A 13365-nucleotide genomic window follows, 5' to 3' on the forward strand; every position below is an offset into this window, starting at 1 on the left:
TATCATGAGAAATGAGGGACTACCGCTATGGGATACCACATGAAACTCGGGAATTCCTTGGGACTATAAATATTCTCCAAGTACAAATCATCTTTAGAGCTTGTCATAATAGGGTTAATGGGTTAAAAGTCACTTCAATGTCAAAGGCAAGAGCTAATAGACAGAGCGAGAGGGAGAGGTAATGAGACCTGGAATGGAGAGGATCGGTTCCGGTTAGAGAGCAAATCGGTAGCAGTATGTATGGCTGTCCCGTTCTAACAAAGGAAAGAACACGTGATACGTGACACGTGGCTACAAAAAACGGTGCTTTCCTACGAGTCTTTAAAGTGAATCCTCAAGGCGGAGGGAGACCGAAAGAAAGGCCCTTCTGGGTCCTTTGAATCTTGAACCCTGAAGAAGGATTGCCTTTTGTAAATCTGTCGACTTGACATACGATTCGAGCACACGAATGTGCTGCTGGGATTCCTGGCATACGAGTATATCACATATGTACGATATATGTATGTTATTACTCAGTATATTCGCCCTGTTCGATAACCCTCAGATGAGTATGCCTTGAGAATTGCATCCAACTTGTAATGCCAATAGTCCCCCCCTTTCCATTCATTTATTTTTATATACTGTTCGGCCTGCCATCAAAATTGTAGCAAAGATTCTCAAAATTTAGTTGAAAATTCGATTGGGAAAATTTTATAGAAAATTCTTTTGGAAAAATGCCCGGAAAAAATTCATTCCTTTACATGTTCGAGTTCGTGGTCGACGATCTGCTGATCACGCGGCAGAATCTGTGCGCCCCCGAGGAGTACCCCACCTGCACGGAGATCTCGTTCCGGTCGTCGGTGTTCCTCTCCGTCTGCGACCGCGAGTACGGGGCGTGCGTAAATCCGTGTGGCCCGAAGTGCGGCAAGTGCTGCCTCTTCACGCTGGAGTCGCCGGTGACCGATAAGGATCGCATCCAGGTGCATGTCTACAAGAAGCGGACGGAGAGCTGTAAGTTCCTGATTGGTCTGTCCGATCTGGCGGCCAAGCCGATCTTCGAGCGCGTGAACGAGTCCTTCGACGCGGAGAATCCCAACTGGAGCAAGGCCCTGCAGCTGCATCTCCAGAAGATGCCCAAGCTGCGCTCCCCCAACAAGGAGATGCCGCAGGACGACTGCTACTGCTACGAGCCGCACTCCGGGCGCAGGGAGCAGTGGTGCCCCACCTCGGAGCTGTCGAAGCGCCTGCTGCCGCTCTTCAACCTCTGCAACATGCAGACGGGCAACATTGTCCTGATCATGCGGCTCGTGTGCAACGGCCCGGCGATTGTCTCCTCCTTCCCGTTCTCCAGGGTCTGCTCGCGGAACCCCAAGTGTCCGCCCTGTCCCCCCTGTGGGCCGCCGTGTCCGCCGCCACCTCCCTGTGGCAGTGAACCCGATCCCTGCGCCGGCTGCGGCTCCTGTCCGCCGAGCAGCGCCACCGGAGGGCCCATGGACAAGAAGGGCGGCCGGTGCCGCGGCTCTGGGTGTCCGCCGGGTCCCAGGCCCTGCCAGATGCCCGATCCGTGCGCACGGTCCGACTTGGATCGTCCCAAGTGTCTGCGGTACTACGCCTGCAACTTGGACAAGCAGTGCCCCTGCGATTACTGCGAGGATGAGTTCGACAGACGTAAGACCATCATCCTCCTCCTCCCGCTGTGAATCCTCCTTCATTCTGCCTCCTTTCCTCCCTATAGAATGTCCCACTGTCACCTGCAAGGGTCGCCCCCTCTCCGTCATTGAGCAGCGCCTGCAGCCCTGCGCACCTTGTGGTGGCATTCCCGCGTGGCCACGCTACGTCCAGGAGCAGAAGAAGGCCGAGGCCGAGGCTGTGGCCAAGGGAAAGGACCTGCAGGCCGAAAAGGACAAAAAGGAGGCGAAGGAAGCCAAGGGCAAGGGCAAGAAGAGGCAATCGGGAGGCGGCTTTTACTGCGAGAATGATAGTCCCGGACCCTCCAGTGCCTACGATTCATGGGCCACTGGCGGCCAATCCTGTTATAAGCCGCAAAATTCCAGTCCCTGTGATGCTTGCTGTCCACAGTACGAGTCCTGTTGCGATGCAGGTGAGTGCATTGGACTGCAGGGCTGACTTCCAGATGATCTGAGCTTTGGCTAAAGATTTCCATTTATTACATTATTCCATTATAAATTACAGACGATTGGGGGGTCCTGGGTATTGATCTTTCATCGATATTTCGATTGATTCTATATATGAGTGGAAACCCATTCAACTGGCTCACGCACATGCTCTCATTCTCTTCGTTACGATTTGTTGTCTTTTGTGCTCCTCCTTCCATGCCATCACACATCAAAATCGGTCTCTGTTCGATTCAAGTGCGAAGTCATCGAAATATTCGATTGAAGATCAAAGGGATGGAGTATTTCTATACCCGGTACTCCATATACCCATAGTCCTCAGAGACTATAGGAGCTAGAGCAACCACATTTTGTTTACAGACTCCTGTGGTATCGCCCTTAATCGAGATTGTTTCCAAATTTCGCCACACCCACTACCGCTCCCACAAAAGCGAACATCTGTGGCATCCAGATTGCTGAATCTGAATCAGATCGTCTCATGCCCAAAACTTTCCCGCTAGAAGCGATCCAAGTCCTCCAAAAAACCATCAGTTTTTTCCTCATTCGTCCAATAATCGACTGCTGCTCAAACTTTAAACTATAATCTTCGAAAAATCTCCATTTCGAAAGGGAGAACGTATCCGTTTCCGTTTGAACGTATGATAGTCCCCTCCGCAAAGTTCCGCCCAAAAGTACATACAATCTTGCGCCAATCGACAGTGTAGTAGGCCCTGAAGTACAATTCACGAGAAAACAATAGCCAAAATTTCAGTCGAAACGGAAAATTAAACCGGAAAAAGTTGGCATCGGGTAAAGCATCAATCGTTCATTATATTACAATCATTCTAGTGTTCAGTTTCGTTTCCACAAATGGGGAAATTTTCGTTGCCGTAAAAACACAAAATTCAATTCGTAAGGCTTCAAATTTCAAATTTGATTTAATTCAAACAAAATTGAATTCAAATTCAAATTGTGAAAAAAACTAAACGTCTGTTACCGTTCACTCTTTGTATTTCTTTGATAGCGCGGAAACGAGCCCTAAGGAAATTGCGCCATTTGCTGGTTAAGTACAATATCCAAATTGAGTGAATCTTCCGGGATCGATCTCCCGTATCCAAATTGAAATTCGAGACACATCCGACACAGCCCAAACTACAGACTGAGCGATGGCCAAGAAGAAGGGGAAGAAGGGCAAGAAGGGCAAGGCGAAGGTCAGTTGCAAGCTGCCCATCACCGATGCCATGCTGCAGGCGCCCCAGACGCCTCCGCCAGGTGAGTGCCCCCACTCGCTTGCACTCCTCCAGGGCAGACTGATCCTCCAGACTGATCCTCCTGCTCCTTCAGCGATGGATGACTGCGATGACTGCTGTCAGTGCGAGTGCGTGTGCGATTGTGACTGCAGTCCGGAGATTGCCCCGTGCTTCCTGCAACCGCGTCGGCCCGATCCGGGACCCGAGGCCTACGACGAGTTCGAGGCCTGCCTCAACGGCAGCGGCCTGACCATCCGCGTCCTCAAGGACACCCACAAGGTGGAGGCCGTCGACGATGGCAGCAACTTCAATCCCGATCTGGGGGCCGACGATGATCCCTGCTACCGCAACAGCATCGACGACTGCGAGCCGGCGAAAGATCCCTGTCTGCACGATCTCCTGCAGCGCAGCCCCTTTGCCCGGAACCACATCAAGCGCCGCGTCGGCGGGAAGATCATCAATCATCCCAAGATCCCGAAGGTGCGCGCGAACATCAAGTATGCGGGGAACGAGGCCTGCGAGACGGACAACTACTATGTGCCGTTCTCGAAGATCAAGGAGGCCTGCGACTTCCAGGAGGGTCGCAAGGAGTGCTATCGCCAGCGCCTCTGCGGCGGAGGGCCGCCCGTGGTGCCCGCCTGTCCGCCCGTACAGAACCAGCGGAGCTGCTGCATGCAGGTGGACCACAAGGACATTCAGCAGACAATGAAGGGTGTGAATATGGACACCAAGAAGAAGGGCATCGAGGTGAGTGACAAAACCATCGCTGTATTCCGCATTCCTCCACTCCACTCAGCTCCACTCCGCTCCACTCCACTCCGCTCCATCGATGGTTATTATGCGGAGGAATGTGTGCTCGTTTTTTTTTTGTTTTATGGCGTCGTGACTTGCCTCCGCAACTGTTGCAACTGCTGCAACTGCAGCCACTGTTGCACAACATGCAACAGCTCCAATTGTGACACACTCTCAAAAGCCTTTCCTTTTTCATTTTTCATTTCCATCTCCATCTCCAATCAGGTGTGCTACAAGACCTGCGACGAGACCGACAGCGATGTGTTCCTCGTGAAGCTCGGCAGCAAAGGCAAGTCGCGCCACAAGAAGAACATCATCGAGATTGAGCTGCGCACACCGAAGCAGCCAGTGATCCTGCCCAGCAGCAAGGTCACCGCCGAGACCTATGTCACCGAGGACCTCCTGAATGCTGGCGGCAAGAAGGGGAAGAAGGGCAAAAAGGGCAAGGGGAAAAAGAAGAAGTAATCCTCCTCCTCCGCCACTCCACGCGACGCAACCCAACCACCGGACATGACTAAAGAACTTGAAGGATTGAGAGCCTTTTTGAAGGATCATCCCACACACAGACACACCCACACACACACACCAGAGAAATTCCCATCAAAATTCGAGCAGTTTTTTTCCAATTTCAATTTTCAATTTGGCATCCCACTGACATCTTTTTGGAAACGAATATTTATATTCATATTTCGGGGAATATTTAAGCAATAAATGTGAAATTTAGAATTTGAAAATTTTAACGAATTTTAACGTGGGGGCGTTGTGGGACACATACTGCATCTCGAAATACAGCTTGAGCTCTCCGTTACGAATCCTTCATGAGAAACCCCACCCATAAGACTATTAATAAACCGAAGGCCGAAGCAGTTTCGCATCTAAAAATACATCTTCATGGATTCTTCATGGATCTCTGGCTTACCGCAGCAGCAGAACCAGCGCCCAGGCAGGGCATCTCCAAGCCGAAGACCATCTTCATCTATTGCACACCTGCAATTAAAAGACACCACAAACCGCATCTCCGGCAGAGATCGGTGCACCCAATGCAGAGGCTGGTCATCGCAAAACGAGTTGCAGAGGCGGAGGCAGATCATGAGATCGCGAGAGGGACAGAGAGAGACACGACTCGACTCGACTCGATTTGTGGTCTCTGCTGACCGCCGATCGAGACAGCGCTCCGCCGATCTGCAGCTGGCTCGGAGAGGAATCGAGCGATGGAACGTGTTTTAGTTGCGTTCAAACGCTTTAGTCTGTAAGTCTCGCCGCTTCGATCGCAAGGAAAGCTGAAAGACTGAAAGACTGAAAGGCAGAAAGGCAGAAAGACAACGAGCGAAACGAAGTAAAGCCGAAGTGTGTGTACGGTTCGAGGGTCCAGCATCGAGTGCGGACCACTTTTGAGATCGGTCAAGTCCAAGCCGAAGAAGAGAGAGTAAAGGCCAAAAAGAGTAAGAGAGGAGCGATCGATTGATCGATCGTTGGCTCTCCCGATCTCACTCTCACTCTCACTCTTTCTCGCTCGCTCGCGCTCTTTCTATCGCTTTGAAAAGCGGAAAGAAAGTAAAACGATTACTTAATCCGCGTTCCGCGTTCCAACGGCGTTCAACGGCAACACCAGAGGCGCCCCTACACCCGCCTCTATAGCCTCCATCCCAACCCCCACACCCCTCCCTCAACCGATGACAGCTTTCGGGCGGAGAAAACACAAGTATTTTTGACGGGGACAAAGACAGAAAGGCCAGCGACCCAGCAGCGATCTAACCAGAGGAGATCCGATTCACATTATCATTGATAATTTAGAAAGCGAAGCTGAATACCAAATAGGCGACTACTAGATCTGGACATCTGTCGTATCGACATCCACACGGCGACACAGCAACACCGCGACACTGCGACACTGCGACACTCTCCCATTCCCATTTCCATTTCTAATCCGGAGATCGTGGACCCACAACCACAGTTTGGTTTCAGTTACAGTCCGGGGTCGCGGCTCTTACCTTGGGGCTTTCTCCAGCAGTATCAGCAGCAGCAGCAGCAACGCGTTCAGATTGTGCCTCAAATATAACTAAAGTGCACTTGCAACATTTGGTTTTTTTTTGTACTGGTGTCTAGACCGCAAAAAGCAGTGATAATGATACGCCTCACGCTCTTGATAGTGCTCATGCTGTTGGTCAGTGTCGATTCCGGTAACAAAGCACCCCAGCACGCCGCCATGGCAGCTGCAGCATCCGATTCCATTCCTCCTCCATCCGCAACAAGCAATGTGCCACACCATTTCCATCATCATCAGCACAGCCCCAGCCACAGCAATGCCACCAGCAGCACAAGTAGAGGAAATATTCCAGTCAACGCCAGAAGAGAGGAGACTCCAAGCCCGGGGGCTACCTCTGAGGAGGTCGTCTCCAGTGGCCTCCGCGACAAGAGAGGTAAGTACTTCCTCGAGTGGGTAACGGGGCAGGGGAATGGGGAATGGGGGCACAAGTGTCTCCTCGATTGTCTCTAAATCCGTGTCACGGTCAGTCATTGGGGGTCTCTGTTCGTCCGTCCGTCCGTCTGTCCGCGTGCCCGCCTGTCTGTGTGTGTCAATTGATTGGCAAATATTAACAATTGCACTTGGGCAGATTGCCTTTTTTTGGATCAGTTTGAAGGGCTTATTGCCATGGTATTTGCATGTAGGTGTTTGGGAATTTAATTGGGGATTGTCTAGGGCTTTCGATTGATTTACTTGGAAATCGGAAATTTAAGCGGAAAATATAAGAGAAATGTGCATGAAAGATGTGCATTATTTATGTGATGGGTTTCGTTATGGGATATTAAAGAGGCTTTAACGGGAACTTAATCAATTGATAAGAAATATTATTAATGAAGGATACATATATATACCACATATGTATATTTACAAGAGATTTCACGAAGAATCCTTTACGGATAGACAGTTTCGGGGTCTCCACAATCTAGAATCTAAAGGGAGATATGACGCTGAGTAAAGGCGGAGTATAGATTCTGAGACATCCAACCATATTTGAAGAAGAATAACACCAAATATATCTCACAGAACCATAATCCAGAATAATGCAGCATTTTAAGAATAAATTAATTAAAATCGGGAGTCCAAGAATACCCTTTTTCCTATAAAAGTCTGTTTGTATCAAGTATTTGTATTAATATTATCTTAGTCAGTAATCAAATCCGTTCAATGCGTTAACGAACTCTTTAAGATCCTTTATCCCTTAGATAAAACTTGGGTATTTCATCATTAGGGATTTTTAGCTAGTCTCTCTGCTCGTTGCATTCGAAACTTATGTGTATCCATTCGCTTATGGGACATTTGTAAGCCGAATCAACGGCGAGTGGCCTCTGTTCGAGTGTATCCTTTCGCTTATGGGACATTTTAAAGCCGAATCATCTGAAAGTGGCTTCTGTTCGAGTGTATCCTTTCGCTTATGGGACATTTGTAAGCCGAATCAACGGCGAATGGTCCCTGTTCGAAATGCATGTGTATCCTTTCGCTTATGGGACACTCTAAAAATGCCCGAATATGCCCTAGGGCAAGAGAACAGTTCACTTCTTGGGATTTCCATTTATGGACTACAACAAACATCTCACATTTCTCTGCCATAACGGTAGTTCTCTTTTGGACATGTCATAAATATGTGAGTTCTACTTTGGACACAAACGAACCGAATCGAATCGAATCGCGCCGAGTCAGAGCTGATCGTCCGAGCTCAAAAAACTCTCACAGCATGGCTTCTCCTCCCCTGTATAGAATAAAGATAGACAGATAGATGGATAGATGTATTTATAATAGGCAGGTGGTAGGTGCGCGTTCAATGCCCATCTTCTCGTTGCATAAATATTCAACGATCCAGTTTTGAATATTATTTTTCACTGAAACTGTGATTCCGATTTCGAGTTCGATTTTGATTTTGATTTTTGGCTGCATTTCGAATGCCGGAATGCTGATGACCTCAGAATATTAAATGAATTATTTCAGAAGACTAGAAGAAAACAAAAAAAAAACAAAGATACAGCAACGACGACAACGCAAAACCGAAAAAAAAACCATCATATTCGTAAAATGAAATTTTATGCAAAACGCGAAATTAAGAAACGAAAGAATTATGGGGAGTGTTGTCGACACACAACCAAAATTTGTTTGGTCTTTCACCTTGTGACATTTTGGCGAGGAGACAGAAAGAGAGAGAGAGAGTAAGGGAGAGAGAAAGAACAAAAGCCGAGGAGCCATCGATGATGCCAGATGAGGCACGTGTCTCTCCATCATTTCCCCGCAAGAGGCAAGAAGCAAGAAACAAGAAACATTTCCAAAGATTAATGAGTCTACTACTTGGACGGAGAAGAAGAGTTCAGTCACCTCTCCGTCATCGCTAATTACTGGGTATTATGCCAATAAAAGACTTTGGTATTCGTTTCGATTTGCATTGGAAATACCATTCGAAATTAGCCGAAAGTTTCAACCAAAAAAATATGTAAATTTTTCTATTAAAATGTGAACAAATCTCTAAAAAATAATAAAACACAATACCTTTGAGGCTTGAGTTTCTTCGAGCCTACAACTTAAGAACTCAAGATTGGTAATTTGTCAAGATAAGGTTTGCCTTTGACGCCTCCGAAGAGACGACGGGCAGTACAATACTCTTTCTAGGTAGGATTTATTCTTTTAGAGTTTTCCATTCAGTAATGGTTCTTAAAATAGAATGAATAGAAATTAGAGATTAATTCTTACACTAGTAGAAGATTCTATGGGAATACATGAGATATTCCACTCAAAAACGAACAACAGGAGACGGCTTAAATGGTTTTGACTACAATCGAAGCTGAAAAATATTGAATAATACGATCCTGTATTTTGAAGATTAACAAGATATAATCCTCTAAGAATGCTTAAAACTTAAATATCATGAGGAATCACTTGAAAAGTGCCACTTGGGAAGGATAGAACGTTCCTTGGGGTTTTAAGACACTTTATGGTTCCATTGATCCATCCATTAATAATAAGAAAATCAAAAGTTGTATTCGCTTACCTTTTCGATACCGATGATACCAATCGAAAACCAACTTCTTCCCATACTCCTGTGAGGCCTCCTTCTGTTCGAAAGAGCATCGGAGTTGTGCCTATAAAAACACACAACATTTTCAAAGTTAATTTAATAAATCTTTTTCTAGCTTTCGGCTTGACATTGAAACTCAGCATCGAGACTTAACTTAATTATGATCTAAGCAGACAATATATCAGACGAGTGTATCGGAGTCAGAAACCGATTCTCAAGAGAGGCCGTCAATCAAATACCTGGCTTTTGGCTGCGTAACGTATACGCCGCATGGGCCTGGGTCTGGCTGTTCATGTAACTATGTACTCCAAAAGGGGAGGGGGAGGAGGTGGGGAGAACAGATACAAGAGGATTACGCAAGACAAAGAAAACAACCAAATGTATCTTTTAATGTGGATGGAATGCCGGGGAGGCTGTGGTCCGAGCAAACATTTAGCGGGGCAGGCATTGCGAAATATGCTTTTGTTTTCACAGTGCCACAGTAGCACAGTGGCACAGAGTGGCCAGAGAGTTGCCACAGAGCAACTCCCCTCATGAATGAATGCAACAACGACTGCTAATTTGACCTCTTTCCAGCGAAGCGGCAATTGCATGGCCCTCAAGTTGCACTGAAACTTCTGTTGCAGTTGCAAATGCAGTGGCAGTTGCAGATACATTAACAGAGAGGTTCTTAGCCGCAGATGCTAGTCAGAATGATTTACGGCCTACGGATAGGTTCAGTTTCTCGTACTCTCGTACCCTCGCACTCTCGGAGTAGTTTTTCTCAAGGCAGTCCCCCGTTCGCTCAACATCCTCGGCAAGTTGTCATGATTTATGCGGTGGCCTGTGCAAACGACAATTAGCCAAGTATCTGCTACAGTTGTTGCACACAGCCATAGATACAGATACACTGATGCACAGATACATATCGGAATGGAAACTGACAGACAACTGGGTCACCGAATCGTCGTCGTTGTCGTTGTCGTTGTCGTGCACCCCTTCCTTCCTTCCTTCCACCCATCCTTGCTTCTGCTGCGTGCCCCGGCCAGCAATCGACAGACAACTGCATTTAAGATCCAATAAAGTCAGGCATTTAGGCCATCACGACTACTGCTGGCCGGCCATTTGCGACTGTTTGTGTGTCATATTTTGGAGCCCACTTTTCGATTGGCCAACAACTCCCAACAATGGCACGTAAATTAGAGCTCATAATGGAGCTCCAATGGGGCCCAGCACGTCAAGGATTTACGAGTAGTACGAGTATCTGTCAGAACAATCACTCGATAATGGCACAATCATTCCAAATTCTTTTCGAGTGCGTGCCTTTGTTCGCCCTCTCGTTGTGTATCTCAAAGATACCGACCTAAGCCCCTGCCCCCGCTCTAATTTCGTTTTCGTTTGCCAGTAATTACAGCCACAAAAAGGTAGCCTCTTGTTCCATGACTTGGCTTTTTTTTATTTTTAACTGGCTCTGCGGCATTCCATAGTTTTAATGAAAATTTCGAACAACCGCTGGGTATTCAATTCGAAAAAATCACTTAAAATTTTGTTGAATAAATTGATTAGCAATTGCTGTTGATGGAGAGATGATTGAATCACTTAAGATTTCTTTGGTTTCACTTGGAAGTTCCTTTTTTTCTCTCTCTTCCTGTGGGGAAATGGCTTACAAAGGATTTCTATCACTAATTCAACTTTAAACGGAGTAAATCGGAGTTTTTTTATCGCATTAATTGAAATATAAACACCAGTCGAAACGTTTTTGTCGAGGCACAGGCAAACCAAAACATATCTTTATAATTTTCCACTTACTTCTCAAAGATGATTCTTCTTTCTTCAACACTATCAAACGTGTTTTCTGTATGGAAACTACTCTCCTTATCCACTTTTTCCTTAGGAAAATGGATCGTAACCTCTCGAAAGACCGTTAATGGCATAACCTCTTCATTTCCTCTTTCCTCCATTTCACTTTCCATTAACAAGCACTTCCAATAGCTCTCCAATTACCAAAAGCCATAAGCCATAAGCCATAACCACTTTCCATCGCACAACTCCTCGAAAAAGATCTGCCATATAGATCTCATTCCATGAAAAGAGATCCCATTGATGATTTCTCGTACCATTACGCGTTCGCGTACACGTACACGTATGAAGTGTTGCTTTTGGCGATTCATTAAGCGAATGCCATCGGATAAGCCCCCGAGTGCCGGCCAGCAGAGGCAGAGGCCTTGTTTCCACAGTCAATCTGCCACATAATGTTTCACCTGACATCTGGGGCACCCCTGCCCCCTCCCGTAAGCGGCACTCAATCACCGACACAAATGTCAGGGCGGAATTTTCAACTCATCTCAACGCTGCAGCCAAAAGAGATTCAAAAAAGAGTAAAAAAAAACACAGAAAAATATTAAAAACAATTACATTTAATTGCATAATAAATTTGGGGGCATTCCACGTGGAGGGAGCCAAGCCAAGCCGTGGCTGCGCCGTGGAATTCCGCATAAATTTGTGCCCAAAATGCCACTCAATTATGGGCTAAGGGCTGGGCGTGGCCCTAATGCCTCATGAGGCATTTAGCAGCAGCTTTTTTATATCAATTATTTGGCAATTCCCAGAGGGGCCACTGGAACTGGAAATGGAAATGAAACGACCTGCAATCCGCTTAACTGCGGGGCAGTAAAAGCACCTCTGCAATGGCCGTGGCCTTGACACAGTTTTGGCAAGGGAGATGAGGGTCCAAAAGGGGAATACCCTTTCTCTGATCAATGCAACCCCCTACAAAGGACGACTCCTTCTTCGAACGATCTCTTTATCCTTTATGCATATTTCATTGATTGCATATATATTTATATCTGAATAGCGAGAGGCACGACTCCTTCTTCCAACAGGTGACTCTTCAGATCTTCAGTCAGATATTAGCATATTTCCCTTTGGGCTTCAAGAGATCTCGAACTGCCACTCGAACCATCCCTCAGTGATCACTCATTCGGATATTACCATATTTCCATACCACTCCACTCCTCAAGACACTCCAAAAGGGCATAAGGGGTATTCCTTTGGTTCCCAGAGACAGGCCTCGTCGCTGGCTGCTGTTGATGTTGATGGATGTGTGTCACTTGAAGAAACCGAAACGATGTAATCAAAAATTCATCAAAAGACACTCAGACACTCATCTCCGTTCACATTCGGAGATCATAAACGGCTTTTTGGCTTCCATTAAATCTCCATTCCAGCAAAAGTGTAATCAAAGTTTCGTTGGTTTTTGTTTTTAAATTACTTTATTTTCAACACCTCATCTGGGGGACGTGGGACTCTTATATGATGTTGTCCCGCACTTTATGTAATTGCCAGCCCAAAAATATCGGGGGATTGCACAACTGATTCGACCCACATGGGTACACCCATGATTCGTGATTGATTTGTGATTAATCGTGCCACATACGTGTTTTTCAGGCACCAATCAGGCGGCAGCGAATGGCAATGCGGCGCCCGGCTTCCAGTTGGATCAGAGCGAGCTCCAGCGTCAGAATCAGATAACCCAACAGATATTCGCCAACTATTTGGAGCGGCGGCTGTTTCCCAATCGCAGTGTCAGCCAGAAGATCCCCACCATAGCGGACATCCTCCCGAAGCCGAAGCCATCGGCCAGGCCACGTCCCCGAGGCTTTGCGGCCAGCGATGGGGGCCTCAAGCGGAGCGGCGGCGGGGCACAGCGGAATCGGCTGGCAGCAGCGGCGGCCAAGCGCCACACGAGCAGCTCCCAAAAGAATCGGGACTTCGGGGAGGAGGAGGAGGACCAGCAGCCGCAGGCCGCCGCCCATCAGGACGACTTCGACGACGATGTCCAGGAGTCGCTGCAGAGCGTCGAGTCGGAGCAGCATGATCAGTACTATGGCAACATATTCCATCGGGATCCCAGCGAGAACGAGATCGATGCGGGTGAGTCGACAATCAATCACCCCATAGATTGAGTGATCAGCCTTCGATCGCCTCATTTCCGTAGATCTGTGGATCGGTTAGAGAGGGGGAGGCCATGCCTTTAGCCACGCTGATCAGCCATCCATCCATCAATCCATCAATCGCCGACAAGTAGTCGCTAAGTAAATTAGTTCCACCTAATGGCAGCTCCCTTCCATCATCATTATCTTTACGATAACTAAATCCAAGCCGTAAAAAACCATAAAACTGTTTCAG

The 13365-nt window shown here is 47.3% G+C and overlaps 3 protein-coding genes across 3 annotated transcripts; all 3 read left to right on the plus strand.

Moving 5' to 3' along the window:
* Positions 1–696: 696 nt before the first annotated feature.
* On the plus strand, positions 697–3253 carry LOC6601041. The gene is made up of 3 exons (XM_002026093.2): positions 697–1647; positions 1715–2080; positions 3118–3253. The coding sequence occupies exons 1-3, from the start codon at positions 714–716 to the stop codon at positions 3180–3182; spliced, it is 1365 nt and encodes a 454-aa protein (XP_002026129.1). The 5' UTR covers positions 697–713; the 3' UTR covers positions 3183–3253.
* Positions 3182–4869, plus strand: LOC6601042. Its single transcript, XM_002026094.2, has 3 exons — positions 3182–3365; positions 3438–4090; positions 4361–4869. The coding sequence occupies exons 1-3, from the start codon at positions 3260–3262 to the stop codon at positions 4598–4600; spliced, it is 999 nt and encodes a 332-aa protein (XP_002026130.1). The 5' UTR covers positions 3182–3259; the 3' UTR covers positions 4601–4869.
* A 1391-nt stretch (positions 4870–6260) lies between these two features.
* Positions 6261–13191, plus strand: LOC6601043. Its single transcript, XM_026993885.1, has 3 exons — positions 6261–6555; positions 12625–13110; positions 13175–13191. The coding sequence occupies exons 1-3, from the start codon at positions 6261–6263 to the stop codon at positions 13189–13191; spliced, it is 798 nt and encodes a 265-aa protein (XP_026849686.1).
* The last annotated feature ends 174 nt before the right edge of the window (positions 13192–13365 follow it).

This window comes from Drosophila persimilis, unplaced genomic scaffold (assembly GCF_003286085.1).
Source record: "Drosophila persimilis strain 14011-0111.01,24,50 unplaced genomic scaffold, DperRS2 tig00000977-arrow-arrow-pilon, whole genome shotgun sequence".
Taxonomy (NCBI): Eukaryota; Metazoa; Arthropoda; class Insecta; order Diptera; family Drosophilidae; genus Drosophila; species Drosophila persimilis.

What these genes read in the sequence shown, in the direction of transcription:
- LOC6601041 (XM_002026093.2), top strand. Translation starts at nt 714, where the DNA reads ATGCCCGGAAAAAATTCATTCCTTTACATGTTCGAGTTCGTGGTCGAC. An exon ending in CGAGGATGAGTTCGACAGAC is followed by an intron (nt 1,648 to 1,714) that starts GTAAGACCATCA and finishes TCCTCCCTATAG; the next exon opens with AATGTCCCACTGTCACCTGC. An exon ending in CGAGTCCTGTTGCGATGCAG is followed by an intron (nt 2,081 to 3,117) that starts GTGAGTGCATTG and finishes TTTCTTTGATAG; the next exon opens with CGCGGAAACGAGCCCTAAGG.
- LOC6601042 (XM_002026094.2), top strand. Translation starts at nt 3,260, where the DNA reads ATGGCCAAGAAGAAGGGGAAGAAGGGCAAGAAGGGCAAGGCGAAGGTC. An exon ending in GCCCCAGACGCCTCCGCCAG is followed by an intron (nt 3,366 to 3,437) that starts GTGAGTGCCCCC and finishes CTGCTCCTTCAG; the next exon opens with CGATGGATGACTGCGATGAC. An exon ending in CCAAGAAGAAGGGCATCGAG is followed by an intron (nt 4,091 to 4,360) that starts GTGAGTGACAAA and finishes ATCTCCAATCAG; the next exon opens with GTGTGCTACAAGACCTGCGA.
- LOC6601043 (XM_026993885.1), top strand. Translation starts at nt 6,261, where the DNA reads ATGATACGCCTCACGCTCTTGATAGTGCTCATGCTGTTGGTCAGTGTC. An exon ending in TGGCCTCCGCGACAAGAGAG is followed by an intron (nt 6,556 to 12,624) that starts GTAAGTACTTCC and finishes CGTGTTTTTCAG; the next exon opens with GCACCAATCAGGCGGCAGCG.